General features: G+C 43.8%; 1 protein-coding gene across 2 annotated transcripts in view; it reads right to left on the reverse strand.

The window, feature by feature from the left end:
- Positions 1–22216, reverse strand: part of LOC122541703 (protein TBATA-like) — a 44376-nt gene that overhangs the window by 10445 nt on the left and 11715 nt on the right. For both annotated transcript variants that reach the window (XM_043678594.1, XM_043678593.1), the window contains exons 2-7: positions 20713–20780; positions 17749–18002; positions 15563–15742; positions 6742–6833; positions 5067–5225; positions 3568–3649 (exon numbers count right to left, since the gene is read on the reverse strand). In XM_043678594.1, coding sequence (XP_043534529.1) covers positions 3568–3649; positions 5067–5225; positions 6742–6833; positions 15563–15742; positions 17749–18002; positions 20713–20759 — 814 coding nt within the window. In that variant the 5' untranslated portion in view covers positions 20760–20780. The remainder of the gene's footprint in view (positions 1–3567; positions 3650–5066; positions 5226–6741; positions 6834–15562; positions 15743–17748; positions 18003–20712; positions 20781–22216) is intronic.

The following is a 22216-nucleotide window of genomic DNA, read 5'->3' on the forward strand; positions in this document are numbered from 1 at the left end:
GCTCCGCAAGTAGCCTGCCTGTCTCCCCAATATAGAGGAGGCCACATCGGGTGCAGAGGATGCAATAGATGATGTGTGTGGAGGTGCAGGTGAATCTGTGGCGGATATGGAAGTTTCCTTTGGGGCCTTGGAGGGAGGTGAGGGGGGAGGTGTGGGCGCAAGTCTTGCACCTCCTGCGGTTGCAGGGGAAGGTGCCGGGAGTGAAGATTATACCTATCATCCTCACCTTGACCTCTTTCCACCTATCACATTTCCGACGCCCCTCCCCCAAGTCCCTCCTCCCTACCTTTTATCTTAGCCTGCTGGACAAAGTTTCCTCATTCATGAAGAAGGGCTTATGCCCGAAACGTCGATTCTCCTGTTCCCTGGATGCTGCCTGACCTGCTGCGCTTTTCCAGCAACACACTTTCAGCTCTGATCTCCAGCATCTGCAGACCTCACTTTCTCCTCTATTTTTCTAATCAACCTATTCAGCAATGTTATAACATGCCTGTGTAGCAGGTGGAACTTGAACAGGAGTCTCCCAGTCCAGGGGTTGGGACACTACCATTGTGCTACCTATTTTTTTGATTAGATTAGGTTACTTACAGTGTGGAAACCGTCCCTTCGGCTCAACAAGTCCACACCAACGCGCAACCCACCCGGACCCGTTCCCCTACATTTACCCCTCACCTAACACTACGGGGAATTTAGCATGGCCAATTCACCTAACCTGCACATTTTTGGACTGTGGGAGGAAACCGGAGCACCCGGAGGAAACCCACGCAGACACGGGGAGAATGTGCAAACTCCACACAGAGAGTCGCCTGAGGCGGGAATTGAACCCGGGTCTCTGGCACTGTGAGGCAGCAGTGCTAACCACTGTGCCACCGAGCCGCCCAGGCGGAACTTGAACATGAGTCTCCCAGTCCAGGGGTTGGGATACTACCATTGTGCCGTAAGAGGGCCCCTTTCTGCTGACCTATTTTTTCTTTAACTTATTTTTCTAATCGCCTGTTCAGCGATGTTATTACACACCTCTGGAGTAGTTGGACTTATACCTGGATCTCTTGGTCCAGGTGTAGAGACAGTACCACTGCACCACAAGAGAGCCTTGCATAGAATGTATTTTAATTTTAATCTATTTTTCTAATCAATATGTTCATTTTTTAAACTTGTTTTTCTAATCAATCTGTTAAGAGATGTTATTACACACCTCTGGAGCAGGTGGGACCTGAACATAGGCCTCCCAGTCCAGTGATAGAGACACTACCACTGTGCCACAAGAGGGCCCAACAATGACTCTCTTGATATTCTTTGGGAAGTGAGTAAATCAGATGAGCCCAATAACCTAGTTCTCTCTGACTCTAAACGTAGGCAGGGACATAGTGGACGTTCTTGTAACTATTTAATTAGTCAAATGGGTGATTACTAGTGGTGGTTAGTAGCTTAAAACAAGAAAAAAAACCTCACAAATAAACATCACGGCCATTTTCCTAGTGGGCAAGTTGCTCAGTTGTGCAATGTAGCACTCCTGGAGATATAACAAATAAAGGGGGAAAAAAGCCACAGAGTAGAGGTCAGTTAGCTGGACAGTTGGTTTGCAATGCAGAGTAATGTCAATGAAGGGTGTTCAGTTCTCGCACCAGCTGAGGTCACCATGAGGGACTCTCCTTTTCACTTTCTCCTCGACTGAGCCATGGTGACCCTCAGGTTAAACCACCACCAGGTCGTCTCTCTCTATTGAGAGAGCAGTCTATGGTCTGGTAGGACCCTGACAACTTCATACTAAGTGGGGGCAGCAATATTCTCCCTGTCTCTGAGCCAGGAGGTCCATGTTCAAGTCCCATGTGTTCTAAAAGCTTGTCATTAACATCTCTGAACAGGATGATTAGGAACTCCTCAGAAAGGGGGCACCGTTAACACCGATTATTAAAACAAAAGTTCAGGGGTTTGTTATAGCATCTCAGGGAAGAACAGAACATGGAAGGGGTACTGTAAAAGAAAAATGAATTTTAACACAAACTTAATAAGATTAAACCAAGATTTAAATGTAGGGGGGAAGCAATGCACTTTAACTTCTGCAGTACTCATGGGTCAGAGAAGACCTTATGTGAACCATTGGTTCCTACCTGTTCCCTATCCAAGGGCATACCACTACAGACATAACCAGGGAAGAGAGGCAGGCATTTGGGTCAAAGAAGCCCCTCCCACTGCCTGGACATGTTCGCAGCCACTTTGACCAGGCCCAGGAGCAAAGTTTAGAAGCATGGGGATGAGGTGCAGGTGAAAATTAAGTAGCAATCCCTTCAAATATTGCAGTTTGAATATTGCAATATGCTAAAGAAAACGTCCAATCAATAACCTTCACTTGCAGACAATTACATTGATGTGGAGGTGCTGGTGTTGGACTGGGGTGGACAAAGTTAAAAATCACACAACATCAGGTTATAGTCCAACAGGTTTATTTGGAAGTACTAGCTTTCTTAGCGCTGCTCCTTCATCAGGTAGAAGTGTCACTAGCTACCTGATGAAGGAGCAGCACTCCGATAGCTTGTACTTCCAAATAAACCTGTTGGACTATAACTTAGTGTTGTGTGATTTTTAACTTTGACTAAAAGTACATTGATTATTGATAATTAACACTACATGTAATTGACTCTTAAAGGTCTATGGGCAATAGCTCATTCGTATGCTAGTTTGTAGTAACTACCCAAGAACAAATTTGAAGAAACGATGTGCCAAGGGTGGCATGGTGGCTCAGCAGTTAGCACTGCTGCCTCACAGCGCCAGAGACCCGGGTTCAATTCCCGTCTCAGGCAACTGTCTGTGTGGAGTTTGCACGTTCTCCCCGTGTCTGTGTGGGTTTCCTCCGGGTGCTCCGGTTTCCTCCCACAGTCCAAAATTGTGCAGGTTAGGTGAATTGGCCATGCTAAATTGCCTGTAGTGTTAGGTGAAGGGGTAAATGTAGGGGAATGGGTCTGGGTAGGTTGCTTTTCGGAGGGTCCGTGTGGACTTGTTGGGCCGAAGGGACGGTTTCCACACTGTAAGTAATCTAATCTAAAGTCCCTACACTGTGGCAGCCAGCTATTTGGCCCATCAAGTCCACAACAACTTCTGAAGAGCACCCACTCTATCCCTGTAACCCTGCATTTCTCATGGCCTACACATTCCTGGACATTATTTAGCATGGCCAATCCTCCTAACCAGCACATCTTTGGACTGTGGGAGGAAACCAGAGCACCCAGAGGAGACCTACACAGACATGGAGAGAATGTGCAAACCCCACACAGACAGTCACTCAAGGGTGGAATCAAACCCGGGTCCCTGGTGCTGTGAGGCAGCTGTGCTAACCACTGAGCCACCATACCACCCAGTTATTGATTAAGTAAACTTGATATAAAACATTTCACGAGTATTATTTTACTGTACATATCTAAGTAAATTGTGCAAAGATGAGGAAAAAAAGTGAGTTGCACAATAGAGCTAGTGAATGGTCCTGTACGAGTTAATTGGAACAAAAGTGTGAGTGACAGACACAGGGTCAAGCCACAACCAATTGATCCACCAAGAGCAGAGTTTGCTTACCTCTTTGCCCAGCACAGAGCAGCCATTGCTGAACAGCCGATAATGAGTCAGTCTGTAGGAGCTGGCAGAGCAGTTCCAGGACCTGAGAAAAAAAACAAATGCAGAAGGTCGGATTGACACTGATACCACGGCGACAGATAAGGATGATATTGGATCGAAATGCAATCGTGTGCAAATGTCAACCCTTGTCTGTCACTGTCATGTGACCTCCACCTTGAGGTACACAACTGTAGGCAAACATCTTGGGTACACTCCAATAAAGATCTCGTGTTGAACATACTGCTGCATTGGACACACAGAAAAAAACCTGCAATTACAGGGTCAAGTGACACACCTTCCTGATTTGAAACCATATTGTCGTTCTTAAGTGTTACTGCGTAAAAATCCTGGTACTCTCTCCCTCACATACTGTGGGTGTACTGAGCTATATCTTTCATCACACTCTCCCACAGACTGCAGTGGGTCAAGAAGGTAGCTCACCACCACCTTCTCAAGGGGCAACTAGGGACAGGCATTAAATGCTGGTCAGTCAGAGCCACCCACATCCCAGGAATGAATATGAAGAAAATCAAGGTGTATGAACTAACCCCCTTAGAAGCAATGTTATAGCAGCCCATCGCAGAATGGGGTGTGGGAGATGGTGGGGTGGTGGGGGATGGGAATGCAGTGAGCAGAAGCTGACAGATCTGCTGAGCATTTCCATCACTTTCTGTTTGCATTTCAGATATCCTGCATCTACTGTGTATTGCTCATTAGTATATGTATCATAAAATCCCTACAGTGTGGAAGCAGGCCATACAATCCACACCAACCTTTGAAGAGTATCCCACCCAGATCTAACCCCCCCACTAATTCCCCCCACCCTATCTCTGCACTTACCATGGTTAACGCACCTAACCTACACATCCCTGGAGACTTATGGGTAATTTAGCCATGGTCAATCCACCTCACCTACACATCTCTAGAGATAGCCATGGTCAATCCACCTCACCTACACATCTCTAGAGACTATGGGTAATTTAGCATGGTCAATTCACCTAACCTACACATCACTGAACACTATGGGTAATTTAGCATGGTCAATTCACCTAACCTACACATCTCTGGAGACTATGGGTAATTTAGCCATGGTCAATCCACCTCACCTACACATCTCTAGAGACTATGGGTAATTTAGCATGGTCAATCCACCCTAACCTACACATCCCTGGAGACTATGGGTAATTTAGCATGGCCAATCCACCATATCCTGCACATCTTTGGACCATGGGAGGAAACCGAAGTACCTGGAGGAAACCCAGTCAGACAAGGGGAAAATGTTCAAACTCCACACGGTTGTCCAAGGTTGGAATCTAGCCTGGGTCCCTGGTGCTGTGAGGCAGCAATGCTAGCTGAGCCACCATGCTGCCCTTTACTTTGTTCAATGTTCCAATGGCTTAAACAAATCAAAGCAATCAAGTCGACGTTGTTCCTGTAAAAAGAAAATGTATTTTCTTTACCAGTAACTCGTGGTCCTGAAACAGCACATTGTGTTTACTCCTGTCCCGGACATCATTCCTGGTGGATCGTTGAGAAGTCTGACGGTTCACAGCAGGAGTCGAGTTTGGGATTATCCGACCCGTCTGTGCAGAATATTGAGTTGTTCTCCTTCCTTCTGTCTGTCGGGATACAATGAAACTTGGCCTGTTTGTTTCCTCAGGGAGCAACATCTATTCCACTGCACGTCAAATCAAATCAACACTTAATTATCTTTAAATAGTTCTCTTATGATTTTCCCTCATGACACAATAAGAGTGGAATTGCTAAATGCCATCTATGCATCAACTCTGGATTGCCATCAACATTCAGAAGAATTTATTACATGAGTTCAGTGACATTGACGTGTTATCATAATGTGGTTTATCGTACACTTCCCGATGTGGTACGGGCCAATGTTACTTCTCTTGAGGCTAAGCATTACGCTGCTGGAGAAGTGAAAGATGGGCAATTTGAAGCCCCCAACCTTGCTTCCTCACTACCTTGCTAAATGGCTGTATTATTTGGAAGCAGGGGAATACATAGATGTGGAGAATGACTCATCAGTTGGTATGACCCACATGAACTACTCAACTATGACAATACGTTGCTCCTAATACAACTGTCTTTTGTTGGTCTTTCTACTTTTGTCACTAGTAGGTTTCCTCTTCCAATAACCTTTGTTTTTGTGAATTTCAAGCTAATGCGGTCACCCGCGAGAATACAAACATTTGAAACTTGGCAGCCAGGTGTTCCCTGGCGAATCCTGCATGACAACTCGACCAATCAGAGGCCATTTGTAAATCAGTCAGCATCCTCTTCTTATGCTGTGGAAATTGTTGTTCCTTTTTTGAGTTGGTATTCTTGAAATTCTGAGGAGAATGTGAGGATTGCAGATGCTGGAGATCAGAGTCGAGAGAGTGGTGCTGGCAAAGCACAGCAGGTCAGGCAGCATCCAAGAAGCAGGAAAATCGACATTTCGGGCAAAAGCCCTTCATCAGAAATGGAATGCTCCTCGGATGCTGCCTGACCTGCTGTGCTTTTCCAACACCACTCTAATCTAAACTCTGGTTTCCAGCATTTGCAGTCCTCACTTTTGCCTAGTTGATTTTAACCTTACTGCGAATCCTCTTGCAAGGATGCCTACCTTGAAGAAGTTTTCCTCCTCTCTCCACAAAAATCTCAGTGAGTCTCTCTCTCTCTCACTGCAACCCCCAGGTCATCTCCTCTGCCCTGAAGCTCTTCAACCATGTACTGAAACAGACTTGCTACCACAGCCACATATGCTTCCTCAGTGCCTGCCTCTGTAACCAACTGATCGCACATGGACTCACCTCCATTCCTGATGAAGGGCTTTTGCCCGAAACGTTGATTTGCCTGTTCCTCAGATGCTGCATGACCTGCTGTGCTTTTCCAGCACCACTCTAATCTAAACTGAGATAACAGGGAGTCTAATAAATTAAGTAATGATTCCTGATGAAGGGCTTATGCCTGAAACGTTGCTTCTCCTGATCTTTCTTGAAATTCTGGCCTGGCCACAGTAAGATAAGTTTCAACAATGTGTCTCTGTTTCAACAACACATGCTTTGTCCTATCACATGCTGGTCTACAACAATTCTGCAAAGCTATGGCAATGTCCATGACTAAAACAGTACTGACCTCCTTCTGTTCTTCAGGTTGGTCAGGTGCCAGGAGGCAGGCCCTGGTTGTGAATTCCCGTAGTTCATCGCGCCAAGCTTCAGACAATGATTCTGAAATAAAAGAAGCCTTCTTTATTACTTTGGCACTGCTAGCAAACTGAACATATTGCATGCAGTATGTCAGAATTCTCAGGCACCTTCAATGATCAAGATCCATTCATTGGATTACTTTCTCCATATCACTCCTAAGGCCAGGCACTGAGTAGGGAGTCTTGATCTACAATATAATATTTGCTTTTGGCACTTTCGACCAGGGGTTCTTTGGCATCAAGATCAGCATTAACAGATAAGCAGCACCAATTTAACATTTGTATTTTGGATATTCACTCAGACTGATTATCATCTTAGGCTAAATATCAATTTAAAGTATGTTAGTAATTAAGGATAAATATTTTGTTTGATTGCTGTAGGGCAATTCAGCTAAATTTGTGACAATTAACTTATTAGACTCCCTGTTATCCCATAGAATCATAGAATCATACAGTTAGCAAACAGATTCTTTGGTCTAACCTGTCCACACCAAACATAATCCCAAACTAAATTAGTTTCCTTGCTCCTGGCCTCGATCCCTCCAAACCTTTCCCATTCCTGTGCTTATCTAAGTTTCTTTTATTGGTTGTACTGTGGGTGGCATGGTTGCTCAATGGTTAGCACTAATGCCTTGCAGTGCTGGGGACCTGGGTTTGATCCCACTCTTGGGTGACTGTGTGGAGTTTGCACATTTTCCCTGTGTCTGTGTAGGTTTCCTCCAGGTGCTCTGGTTACCTCCCACAATCCAAAAATGTGCAAGTTAGGTGAATTGACCATGCTAAGTTGCCCATATTGTGCAGGTTAGGTGCATTAGTCAGGGGTAAATGTAGAGTAATGGGGGAATGGATCTGGGTGGGATACTCTTTGGAGGGTTGGTGTGGACTTGCTAGGCTGAATGGCCTGTTTCCATGCTGTAGGGATTCTATGTAACAGTGCTACATCCACCACAGGAAGTTCATTCCACACACAACCCACCCTCTGTATGAAAAAAAGCCCCTTGCCTCCAAGAGGAATTCATGGTCATCTCACCCTTTAATTTCCCATTGACTGTTTGCTAATATAGCCACTGAGTAAGGAAAGCTTGCTTTTCTCAATTTGAATCTGACCTATTGAGGCTTTGCTATGTAAAAAGGTAGCAATAGTTTATTCACATTTTCTTTTATTCACTTGTGGGATGTGTGTGTCGTTGGCTGGGCCAGAATCTATTGCCCGTCTCGAAGTGTCCTTCGCAGGTGGGGGTGAGCTGCCTTCTTCAGCGGTTGCAGTGGATTGTAGGTTGACCCGCAATGGCTTTGGGGAGGGAGTTCCAGAATTTTGACCCAGTGACAGTGAATGAACGGTGATATATTCCCAACCAGGGGGGTAAGTGGCTTGGAGGGGAACTTGCAGGAGGGTTGCTCTCATATATCTACTGCCTTTGTCCTTCTAGTTGTGGATTTGGAAGGTGCTGTGTAAGGATCTTCAGTGAGTTCCTGCAGTGCCTCTTGTGGATGGTACACACTGCTGCTACGGAGCATCGGAAGTGGAGGGAGTGGGGATTTGTGGATGCAGTGCCAATCAAGCGGGCTGCTTTGTCCTGGATTTTGTGAAGCTTGTTGAATGTTCTTGAAGCTGCACTCATTCAGGCAAGTGGGAAGTATTCCATCAATTCCTGATTTGTGACTTGTAGATGGTGGACAGGCTTTGGAGAATCAGGAGGTGAGTTAATCCCTGCAGTCTTCCCAGCCACCTGAACTGCTCTTGTATCCACTGTGTTTATGTGGTGGGTCCAGTTGAGGTTCTAGTCAATGGTAACCCCCAGGATGTTGATAGTTGGGAAATTTCAGTGATGATAACATCACTGAATGTCAAGGGCCGGGGTTAGATTCTCTCTTATTGGAGATGGTCATTGCCTTGCTTTTGTGTGGCATGAATGTTACGTCTTCAAAACTCCCTGAGCTGCGCCATAGTTTCAATGTGCTTCAAGGCTGCTACCATTGTCCCTGTGCTGAAGAAGTCTTCAGCGTCCTGTCTCAATGACTACCGCCCTGTTGTGCTGACACCCATCATCCTGAAGTGCTTTGAAAGGCTTGCCATGAGGCAGATTAAGATCCTGCTGCTCCCCCCCCCCCCCCCCCTCACCGGAAACCCTGCAGTTCGCATATTGACCAAACCGCTCAACAGATGATGCCATTTCCACCACCCTCCATCTGGCCCTCACCCACCTGGAGAAGAAGGGCACCATGTCAGATTACTGTTCATAGACTTCAGTTCTGCATTCAACACTATCATTCCTCAGCACCTGATTAGAAAGCTGAGTCTGCTGGGCCTAAATATCTCCCTTTGTAACTGGATCCTGGAATTCCTGACTGGGAGATCTCAGTCAGTCCAGATTGGGAACAGCATCTCCGACACAATCACACTGAGCACAGGGCCCCCTCCCCCCAGGGCTGAGGGAGCATGGTACGTGCAAATCAGCAGGAGGTTTCCTTGCTCATGTTTAACCTGAAGCCATGAGACTTCACGGGGTCCAGAGTCAATGTTGAGGACTCCCAGCCTGTATCCCACTGTGCCACCCCCTCTGATAGGTCTGTCCTGCTGAGGGGACAGGACATATCCAAGGATGGTGATGGTAGTGTCTGGGAAATTGTCTGTGAGGTAAGATTCCATATGTATAACTATGTCAGGCTGTTGCTTGACTAGTCAGTAAGACAGAAAGAAAGTGAGAACTGCAGATGCTGGAGATCAGAGTTGAGAGTGTGGTGCTAGAAAAGCACAGCAGGTCAGGCCGCATCTGAGGAGCAGGAGAATCAACATTTCAGGCATAAGCCCTTCATCAGGAAGATTGAGACTGTGAAAGAGCTCTCCCAATTTTGGCACTGGCCCCCAAATGTAATTGATGAGGACTTGGCTGGACATGGCTGGAGTTTTTTGTCATTGTCATTTCTGGTGCCTACGTTGATGTTGTGTTCTCTGTCTGGTTTCATGTCGAGACTTTATAGTGATTAATACAGTTGAGTGGCTTGCTAGGCCATTTCAGAGAGCAGTTGAGAGTCAATCCTATTGCTATAAGTCTGGAGTCACATGTAGGCAAAACCAGATTAGGATGGCAGATTTCCTTAGCTGAACGACTTTATCAAGCCAGAAACTTTTTTACTGACACTTGACAGTGATTTCATAGTCAGCAGTGGATTCTTAATTCCAGATTTGTTAAAAATTGAATTCAAGTTCCACCATCTGCCATGGCAGGATTCAAACCCAAGTTTCCAGAATATTAGCTGAATTTTTGGATTAATAGTCTCACAATGTTGCCACTGGGCCACAGAGTCTTGGGCTCAGCAATACAAGTCATACCTGAGGTCTTAAGCATAAATCTCACTCCAGACATCCAAGTAATCTAGACTTACATTTCAGTACAGTGCTGGGGTCTGCAGTATTTTGGATAAAATGGTAAACCAAGGTGAATAAGAAGATTGCATGGTACTATTTGGAGAACAGGGAAGCTGTCCCGGTGTTCCTGGTTGACTTTTAATCATTAACCAATATCACCTTTATTTTAAAAAAGCAAACAGATTATCGAATCATTTATCTCATTTCTGTTTGTGAGACCTTGATGTGTGCAATGTCTCTCTCCTGCTTGCTTCCATTGTGACAACTATTATACTTCAGTGTCAGGGAATCATGCAACACGGAAACTGGTTCTTCAGCTTAACTTGTCCATGCTGACCAGGTTTCCTAAACTGAACTAGTCTCGTTTGCTTGCATTTCTTCCACATTCCTCTAAACCCTTCCATTCCACATAACTGTCTCAGCACCTTTTAAATGTTGTAATTGTACTGTCCTCTACCCTTTCCTCTGGCAGCTCATTCCATGTATGCATCACCTTCTGTGTGAAAACTTTGCCCCTGAGGTCCCTTTTAAATCTTTCCCAACTTATGTCATTTAGTTTTGGACTCCCCTACTCTGGCACAAAGACTTTATCTATTCGATTTATCTATGCCTGTCATGATTTATAAATCTCTATAAGCTCACTCCTCAGCTCCAGGGAAAAAAGAACCAGTCTATCCAGCCTCTCCTTATAACTCTAGTCTTGGTAACATCCTTGCAAATTTTTTTTTGCACTCTTTCCAGTTTAATAATACCCTTTCTATAGCAGGGTGACCAGCTGTGGTATGCAATATTCCAAATGTGGCCTTACTAATGTCTTGTAGTACCTTAACATGACATCCCAACGCCTGTACTCAATGTTCTGATGGATGAAGATAACAACACCAAATGCCTTCTTCATCACCTGTCTACCTCCGACACCAATTTTAAGGAACTATGTATCTAACCCCTGAGGTCTGTCTGTTTGACAACATGCTCATGGCCCTATCATTAACTGGGTAAGTCCTGCCCTGGTTTGCCTTACGAAAATGCCACACCTCACCTTTATCTGAATTAAACTCCACTGGCCCAGTTGATCAAGATCCCATTGTAGTCTTAGATAACCTTCTTCTCTGACCACTATACCACCAATTTTAGCGTCATCCACAAACTTACCAACCATGCTTCCTGTAATCTCATACAAATCGTTTATGTAAATGATGAACACCAGTTGTGCCAGCACCAATTCTTGCAGCATACCACTGGTCACAAGCCTCCTGTCTGAACAACAACTCTCTACCATCAACTCCCATCAAGCCAATTTTATATCCAATTGGCTGTGTCTCCCTGGATCCCATGTGATCTAATCTTACTAAACAGTCTACCAGCATCTACCGCTCTGCCTTCATCTATCTTCTTGGTCACTCTTCAAATACAAGTAAATCCTGTCCCTCAGAAACCCCTCTGACGTCGGGCTCACTGATCTGTAGAACCTAGCTTTTCCTTGCAGCCTTTCTTAAATAATAGCACAATATTGGCCAAACTCCAGTCATTTGGCACCTCAACTGTGGCTATCGATGATACAACTAAGATTCTGAAAGGTGCTAAATTAATGCAAACCATTCTCATTTGTTACTCAGGAAAATTACAGAATTCATTAAATAGCTATTACTTTGACTTCCAGATTTGACCGCTAGCATTTCCCATGTACACCAGGTTTGATGAGTTGAAGGTTCTCACAGCACACTGTCAGAGAATGGACCAATATATGTTCACAATGTGACTGCATGCTTATCCCATAATTAAACTACTGGTGTAAATCCAGTACATAACTGGCATGATTCTAGGATTGCCCACCCACCAGCTGACTCCTCATCAACACAACTGTGTATCTAGCCATTTTTCCTGAGGTGTGTGTGTGTGTGTGTGTGTGTGTTGCCATTATTTGCCAATACATTGAAGAAATTTTATGTCTGTCGTTCTTTGACACTGTGGCTGTTAAAAATAGAAGCATACTATGAGCAACTGGAACTGGCAACCAGAAGCAGCAGGAATGGAACCAAATAAATTCCAGAAGACACTGCAACGCTTCACAGGAGGCTTCAAAGACTGAAGATGCCACCTAGACAGGGGATGAAACGTCTGCAAATCAACTTCCCAGATCAATGAACATACCCACAACCACGAGAACCATTTTCCTTTGAATTGATCTAAATTCTGTTTGATGTGGAATTAATGATTTACAGACAATATTAAATGATATTTAGGTTATATGCACTTTCTAATAGAGGTTTTATTTTAAACAATATAGTTAGGAAAAGTTCTCAACCCCTATTTGATGTAAACTTCCAGAATACTAACTCAAGTTTTCTCATTGTCTCTCGCTGTTTTTCTTTTTACTGAGTGTGGTGACACTAAATCAATTGTCATGGCAACCTTTAAAGCTGTGGAAACATTGTTCTGTCCCTTACAATTCTGAACCTGTGCCAACATGTTCTGCTGTAACTTGTATTGGAAAATATATTATTAAGGCTTATTTTCTCTGTTCAGTTAGGTATCATAAAAAGCCTGTGAGACTTTTCAAAAGAGTTTATTCTGTTGTTGTTTCTCGTGAGTCAGCATACTACATTTGGAAATCCAGTTTGTGCGCAATTTGGCACAACTCTGGGGACTGGTCAGTCTTTTTGCGTTGCATTCGTCACACTGTATGCAGTATTCAATTACAGCACTACACGTCTTCAATAAGACTTATGGGATGTAGATTCTGCACAATTGCCCATGTAATTGAGTTTCTGTAACAAATCAACAACCACCTTCAGATTTCTTGCAGCTTCCTTCCTCAAGGTCCATTCCACAAATCAACTGCGTTTTTGTATTAATTTCAAATTTATACTGCTGGTCAAACTCTTGATAAAATCACAGAACCATCACAACCCAGAAAGTGGCAATTCAATCTATTTTTAGACATTTATTCATGAGATGAGGACGTCCCAGAGTCAGCCAGCATTTATTGCCCATCCTTAATTGCCCAGAGGGCTGTGGGTCTGGAGGACATGTAGGCCAGACCAGGTTAGGATGACAGTTTCCTTCCCTAAAGGACAATAGTGAACCAGATACGTTTTTCCAACAATCGACAATGAATTCATGGTCATCATTAGACTCTTAATTCCAAATTTTCTTTTTATTGAATTCAAATTCCACATTCTCCCTGTATCTGCATGGGTTTCCTCCGGGTGCTCCGGTTTCCTCCCACAGTCCAAAGATGTGCAGGTTAGGTGAATTGGCCATGCTAAATTGCCCATAGTGTTAGGTGTAGGGGAATGGGTCTGGGTGGGTTGCTCTTCGGAGGGTCGGTGTGGACTTGTTGGGCCGAAGGGCCTGTTTCCACACTGTAGGGAATCTAATCTAATCAAATCAAAAATCTGCTGTGGTGGAGTTCAAGCCCAGGTCCTCAGAACATTACCTGGGTCTCAGGATTAACAGCCCAGCAATAATACCACTCGGTCATTGCTTCCCTAAACACATGTGTATACATATTGTGGCTATATTGGCTCTCTTTGAATAACAGTTTATTGAATGTCATTCTCCCACCTTCTCCTTGTAGTCCTGCACATTCTTTCTTTTCAGATAACAGTCTCATTCATTTCATACAAGCTAGTCTACTGCATTTGCTGCTCACAGTGTGTCTCCTGTACATTGGGGAACCGAAGCATAAACTGGGTCACTGCTTCACACAGCGACGTTCTGCCCACAAAAAAAGATCCTGAGCTTCCAGTTGCCCGAAACCTTTAACACACCGCCCTCTTCCCTGGCCAACATCTCTGCCTCAGGCTCGCTGCAGTGCTCCACTGAAGGTCAGTGCAAAGCTGGAAGAACAGCACCCCATTTTCCGCTTGGGGACCCTGCAGCTCTCCGGACTCAATATTTTAGGGCCTGAACTCTCCCATGTCCTAGACCCCACACCCACACACCAGGCCATTCCACACTATCTACTGTTAGCCAATGACAGTCTCCATTAAAAGCCATATTCACCCTCCTAACCACACCTTTGTCTGTCCAACTGTTCTTCTCTCTCTTTGGGCTCGATTCCCACTCATTTACTCCTTGACCCCCTCTCCCCACCCTATCTTCTGCTCACATTTTCCTAGCCACTGTCAGTTCTGAGGTAGGGTCACCCGACTCAAAATGTTAACTTTAATTTCTCTTCACAGATGCTGCCAGACCTGCTGAGCTTTTCCAGTAGTCTCTATTTTTGAGTCTAATTGACTGCTTCCACATCTACAACCTCTAGCCCCTGGATGGACAAGGGCAACAGATGTACACAAACATCGTCACCTACACATTCCTCTCCAAACCACATACCATCCTGTCTTGATAGTGTCATCACCATTCCTTCACGGTTGCTGAGTCAAAATCCAGGAATTCTCTTTCCAGTAGCATTTTGGATCTGCCCTACACCACGTGATCCGGAGCAGTTCAAGGAGACAGCTCACCATCTCCTTCTCAAGAGAAATTAAGGATGGGCAAATATTCGCGAGCACGTTTGCATGGGAGGCTCAAATCGAGCGATTGAACAAACAAAAGACTGAAATGTCAGAGAAAATGACTGCACATGCTGGAATCAGAACTGAAAACAAAAACATGCTGGAGATCACAGCGGGTTAGACAGCATCCATGGAGAGACAGCAAGCTAACATTTTGAATCTAGATGACTCTTCTTCAGAGCAGAGGTGAAGTGTGGAGGGTGTAGCATTAATGCAGAGTGGGGGAGAAATGATGTCGATAATTTAGATTAAGTGATCGGAATGTGAAAATGGCAGAACAGTGGTGTGTCTAACTGCCAGAGTGGAAAGAACAGACAGTCCCACTGGGGTGGGGGGAGGGAGCGAGAAGATGGACATGGTGACAGAGTATGTAACAAGTAAGTCGTCATCATAGAATCTCTACAGTATGGAGACAGGCCATTTCGCCCAAGAGGTCCACACTGACCCTCTGAAAAGTGACTCACCCAAACCCATTCCCCATTACTCGACATTTACCCCTGACTAATGCACCTAACCTACACATGCCTGAACACCATGGGCAATTTAGCATGGCCAAATTCACCTAACAATTCGCCTAAGTAAAGATGAAAGAAGAGAAAGGAATGAGAGCAGGTTCACAATTTGAAGGTGTAACTTGCCTAGTCTGAAGATGAGATGTTGTTCCTCCAGTTTGCATTAGGATTCACTGGAACACTGCAGCATGCTGAGGACAGACACATGGACATTCAAGACTAAAATGCATCTGCCCCAGTTTCAGGCAATGTCTCCAGACCTTAACTACATGAAAATCTTTTGCTATTTCCTCTGAGCTTTTTGGAAGAAAATGCCAGCATACAGTCACACAATAAAGGCAATACATACCTACAGTAAACTTTGAGATATATCCGTCATCAAATGGATTACACTGATAAATACTGATGGGTAATCCAAGCCTTCCGAGGACTGTTGTTGGAAGCCGACTCTTTATCAGTGGATGAGGAGACAATGGACTGTTAATGTACCAGTCATCATTGACTGCACAGACAGGATTTCCATTCAGACCTTTAAAAAGAGAAGAGGTGGGAAGAGATCATTCTGAATTTTATTTTAGGGATTTTTAAATCAACCTGTTCAGGCATGTCTGGGACAGGTGGGACTTGATTCCTGGCCTAGAGATAGGGATAACATTTAGACCATATCCCTCTAAACCTTACCTATTCATATACCTGTCCAGATGCCTTTTAAATATCGTAATTGTACAGCAATACAACAGCTCTTGAATTTTACTATACATTGAGTGATCTAAAAGACATTCCCTCATACATTTTGTATCTGTACACTGGCATCAATATTTTCAACATGCATGATCTGGCTAGATAGATATCAGATCTGTCACTGATAAGGATCATATGCATGGAAAGTTTTACTACTGTAAATCCACTTACAGTCACAGAGATGTACAGCTCAGAAACAGACCCTTTGGTCCAACCAGTCAATGCCAAACATAATCTTAAATAAAACTAATCTCACCTGCCTGCTCCTGGTCCATATCCCTCCAAACCTTTCCTATTCATGTACTTATCCAAATGTCTTTTGAACGTTGTAATTGTACTCACATTTACAACCTCCTCTGGAAGTTCATTCCACACATGAATCACCCTCTGTGTAAAATATTTGCCCCCATGTCTTTTTAAAATCTGAATCATACACATGTATAACACAGAAACAGGCCCTTTGGTTTAACTCATCCATTCCAACCACATATCCTAAATTAATCTAGTCCCATTTGCCAGCACTTGAACCATATCCTTCTAAACCCTTCCTATTCATATACCTGTCCAGATGGCTTTTAAATGTTGTCATTGTACCAGCCTCCACCACTTCCTCTGGCAGCTCATTCCATACACACACCACTCTCTGCATGAAAAAGTTGCCCTTTAGGTCCCTTTTAAATCTTTCCCCTCTCACCCTAAACCAATGCCCTCTAGTTTTGAAGAAAACCTTAACTATCCACCCTATCATGATTTTATCCCCTCATGATTTTATAAACTGCTATAAGGTCACCTCTCAACCTCCGTTGCTCCAGGGAAAACAGCCCCAGCCTATTCAGTCTCTCCCTATAGCTCAAACGCTCCATGCTGGCAACTTCCTTGTAAATCCTTTCTGAACCTTTTCAATTTCACAACATCTTTGCAACAGCAGGGAGACCAGAATTGAATGCAGTATTCCAAAATTGGCCTAACCATTGTCTTGTACAGCTGCAACATGACCTCCCAACTCCTATACTCAATGACCAATAAAGGCAAGCATACCAACCTTCTTCACTATCCTGTCTACCTGCAACTCCACTTTCAAGGGACGATGAACCTGCACTCCAAGATCTCCTTGTTCAGCAACAGGATCCTACCATTAGATGTGTAGGATTCGCCCGATTTAGATTACTTACAGTGTGGAAACAGGCCCTTCGGCCCAACAAGTCCACACCGACCCTCTGAAGAGCAACCCACCCAGATACATTTCCCTACATTTACACCTAACACTACAATTTAGCATGGCCAACTCAACTAACCTGCACATTTTTGGAATGTGGGAGGAAACTGGAGCACCCGGAGGAAACTCACGCAGACACAGGGGGAATGTGAAAACTCCACGCAGACAGTTGTTTGAGGCGGGAATTGAACCCGGGTCTCTGGCGCTGTGAGGCAGCAGTGCTAACCACTGAGCCACCATGCCACCCATTTGCCTTTCCAAAACGCAGCACCTCACATTTATCTAAATTAAACTCAGAGAAACCTGTAATTCTACTATAGAATTGAACACAGAGTAATTAAGGGGTTATGGATATGCATTATAACGCAAATTCAGGATGACCAAATAGTTCATCCTCATGCAAGCAGCAATCGATAACGAATGATGTAATATGTAGCGTGGAGAGATAAAGGTTCTGAAATAATTTATGGTGTGAATATATTTTTTTTATGGATAGTTACATTATGATAGGTGAAATGGCCTTCAATGTTACCAAATTGTATTGAGATGCAAATGAAACGCTTACAAATAGGTCTCACCATTGATGTGTCTTACTCGATGAGGATGAGGGTTGTGCCGTGAGAAAAAGGAATGGTAACTGAGCCTTCCAAAACGTGAACTGCTCTTTGGTTTAGACTGGGCCCTTTCGGCATCGACACTGAAGCGTAGGAGTGAATTAAGAGGCACAGTGCCCAGTTTGTCCATCATCTTGTCCTCTTCCTTGTTCATGAATGGGTCGATCACTGGTTGCCCTAATTTCTCCATTGTCTCCTTTATTGATGCCTTCTCGGTACTTTCAGAAAGAAACAGAGTCAATGACAAAATATTATCCAAGAATGAAACTTACAAGTTTCAAATTGTATCATAAAGAGGCAGAAATCAAAATGATCCCTGCTTCAACAAAAGCGTGTAATCTTTGAGTAACCTCCTCCTCATTTTTCTAATTCCTTCTAGAGATTCATCACTGCCCATCTCAACTTCTCCTTGCCCCATAACCCTCTGGGATCTCTGTGATCATTCAATTCTGGCCTCTTGCACAAGTCTTATTTTAATTGCTCTACCATTGGTGGCTGTGTCTTCAGCTGCCAGGGCCCCTAGCTTTGGAACTTGCTCCTTCTCTCACATTGAAATGCTCTTTAATATCTACTTCCTTAGTCAAGCTATTGGTGACCTGTTTTAATCTTGTCAATTTCTCTTTGACAGTGGCCCTGTGAAATGCCTTGGATAATGTATTCCATCAAAGTGCTGTGTAATGCAGAGTTTTGATCATGCACTTATGGTTACGATTCTGTAAGACTTAAATCAAATCAATAATTCTTCTATAACAATAGAACAATAGAACAATACAGTACAGAACATGCCCTTTGGCCCTCGATGTTGCGCCGACCTGTGAACTAATCTAAGCCCATCCCCCTACACTATCCCATCATCATCCATATGCTTATCCAATGATTGTTTAAGTCCCACTAATGTGGCTGAGTTAACTACATTGGCAGGCAGGCATGCCCTTACCAGTCTCTGAGTAAAGAACCTGCCTCTGAAATCTGCCTTAAATCTATCACTAACCGGTCAATATTTTGTTTAGATTTTATCCCGATAGCATTGTTTTATTTTTGAGGATGATTAATTAATACTTGACGGAAGAACTCATAGCATTAATGGCAGTTTAGCACCTGGAAAAGATTCAGAAAAATACGAAGGAGAGTGGATCTGTGTTGTGGAAATCTATCAAAGCAGATTTCCCCATTTTGAAAGGCTTTCTGAAATGGGTAGGAACAGACTGACATAAAGAGGAAGAGAGAAATAACATGGCCAGGTGCTCAAGATGCAGCAGGAACAGAAACGTAACAGTTCTCCAAAACATAATTTTACCCTGATTCCAATGCTGCTATTCATTCATTCTTGGCACATTTACTATGTTGAATCTGCTATGTAAATGCAAGTTGTTGCATCAGTAAGTAATGTTGGTGAAACATTTTAGTGTTGGGAAACCAAACATTGTGACTCATAAGACACAGGTATTAAGTAACAGCGGCTTCACTCCATTTGGTCTCCTTACTTGAGAAAGGATGTACGGCACTGGAGGAGGTGCAGAGGAGGTTCACTGGATTGATTCTGGAATTGCGAGGGTTGGCTTATGAGAAGAGATTGCGTAGACTGGGACTAAACTCATTGGAATTTAGCAGAATGAGGGAAGGGTGGCATCATACAGAAACATACAAAAGTATGAAGGGAATAGATACACTAGAAGGTTGTTACCACTGGTGGAGAAACTACAACTAATAGACATAGCCTCAAAATCAGAAGAGGTGAGAATCTGAGGGCTCAGCCTTAGAATAAAGGGAAGGCCTTTTCGAATGGAGATAAGGACAGACTTCTTCAGCCAGAGAGTGGTGAATCTGTGGAATTCATTGCCACAGAACGCTGGGGAGGCCAGGTCATTGAGTCTGTTTTAAAACAGAGATATGTAAGTTCTTGATTGCCAAGCGAATCAAAGGTTAGCGAGAGAAAGTGAGAAAATGGGGTTGAAAAACATGTCAGCCATGCCCAGAGATCTCAACATTGAGTTCTCCAATTTCAAGTAATCTCACTTCCCATCCCCAACTCCCTTCCCAGTATCCTCCTCTCCCCTCCCCCCCAAATGGGCCAGATGGTCTAACTTCTGCTCCTGTGTCTTATGGTCTTATGGAGCAGACTTATGGTGCAACTATGAGTTGACGAGGAACTTCTTCACCCAAAGGGGTGTTGAATCTGTGGAATTGCCTGCCCAGGGAAGCAGTTGAGGCTGCCTTATTGAATATTTTGAAGGCAAAGATAGGTAGAATTTTGAACAGTTAAGGAATTAAGGGATATTGTTAGCGGGTGGGTAAGTGGAGCTGAGTTCTTGTAAAGATCAGCCATGATCTTGTTGAATGTCAGAGCAGGCTCGATGGGCCAAATGGCCTATTCCTGTTCCTATTTCTTTTAGAATCGTAGAGTCATGGAGATGTACAGTGTGGAAACAGACCCTACAGTCCAACCCGTCCACGCCGACCAGATATTCCAACCTAATCTAGTCCCATCTGCCAACATATCCCTCCAAATCCTTCCTATTCATATACCCATCCAGATGCCTTTTAAAAATTGCAATTGTACCAGCCTCTACCACTTCCTCTGGCAGCTCATTCCATACACGCACCACCCTATGCATGAAAAAGTTGCCTCTTAGGTCTCTTTTATATCTTTCCCTTCTCACCGTAAACCTAGGCCTGCTCTTATACCCCAAATAAAAATGTCTGTGGTAACATTTAAATGAACACTTCTACTTTTGATTAACTGCTAGGCAACGTCGAATGAAAATCCAATTCCGCTTTGGAGAGGAGTTTCTGCTATCGATAATTTTAAATGGAGTGCATGAGTACTAGAAGATATGTGGCATTAAATTGTGACTTTAACAAGTGATAACCTATCAAGTTTAGAGTAAAAGCAAAAATGGACTGGTTCTCATATTGTGGCATACTTACTCCTGCTTGTATTTGGATGCAACAACTTCATTTGTTGCTGTTGTCATTGTATTAATTCTGCGCACATGCTGATATACAAACGGAGAAAAGGACAAAGATACATCAGCAAGAACAGAAAACATTAATAGAACCAAACAGTACTCAATGTGAGCAATTAAGTTTAGAATTAAACATATAATCTCCCTGACCTTCAGTGATACCACATGTTCTCATCAACCAGAAAGCAAATGTATCTATTCAATTATTTATGATTAATAGCTCTCGTCTTTTATGCAGAAGTATCGTCCTTGTTGAAAAGAGAGAACTACGTTCTTGCATAATGTTACCTCAACCTTTCCTGATGTGAGCTGAAAATGTGTTGCTGGAAAAGCGCAGCAGGTCAGGCAGCATCCAGGGAACAGGAGAATCGATGTTTCGGGCATAAGCCCTTCTTCGGGCTTATGCCCGAAACGTCGATTCTCCTGTTCCCTGGATGCTGCCTGACCTGCTGCGCTTTTCCAGCAACACATTTTCAGCTCTGATCTCCAGCATCTGCAGACCTCACTTTCTCCTTTCCTGATGTGACCCCAGTTTAATGCACCAGTGTTCAAGGGATCACATTGTGAAAGTTTGAGGGTAACAGTGTTGTTAAGCAGTGTTACCAGGGCTTTCAGGATGCAAATCAGTAATTAACTGTGGTAGGAAGGTGTGAGAGTCTGGAATGCAGTTCGATTCATCCTGGTTTATTACTTCATGTATTCATTACATCTTACTGCATTCTCCTGGCATTCAAATAGTTCTCTAACCAGTGTTCAAGAAGTCTGTTCAGTAACAGATTTACAGATGGAGCCTTTTCAGAGGGTAGTCTCAATGTTACATTTGGGAATCTGAAGATGGGTTCCTGTATTGCAGTCATGTTCAATGGATACATTTTAAATTGTTAAAGTATATGGCAAACCTGTTCAGGGAGGGAAAATATATGAGCTGAAACCATTTAAACCATGAATGCATCAAATCAAGTGGATGCATTGCTGACCTCCAGTGCAGTTGTTATCATGTCACAAATTGGTAACAAAAGAAGCTTTTGTGGAGGGGAAAAGCAGACATCTTTTGCAAGGTCAGAGTAATAGCTCACAGTATTCAGTGATTGAAAGGAACAAACAATGCCAGCATTAAACAAATGGGGAGCAGATTTTGAGCAGGAACTGTTCTTTGTGAAAACACAGAAGATACAGCATTGGAAGATCAGATCAACTGATATATAAGGTGAGGGTTTAAGTGAACAAAATTCTGATCATAGAATACCTATAGTGTGGAAACAAGCCCTTCGGCCCAATAAGTCCATACCGACCCTCCAGGGAGTATCCCACCCAAACCCATTCCCTTAACCTACACATTCCTGAATGCGATGGACAATTTAGCACAGCCAATTCACCCAACCTGCACATCTTTGGATTGTGGAAGGAAACCCACATAGACACAGGGAGAACATGCAAACTTCACACGGACAGTCACCAGAGGCTGG

This window comes from Chiloscyllium plagiosum, chromosome 38 (assembly GCF_004010195.1).
Source record: "Chiloscyllium plagiosum isolate BGI_BamShark_2017 chromosome 38, ASM401019v2, whole genome shotgun sequence".
In the NCBI taxonomy this organism is placed as follows: Eukaryota; Metazoa; Chordata; class Chondrichthyes; order Orectolobiformes; family Hemiscylliidae; genus Chiloscyllium; species Chiloscyllium plagiosum.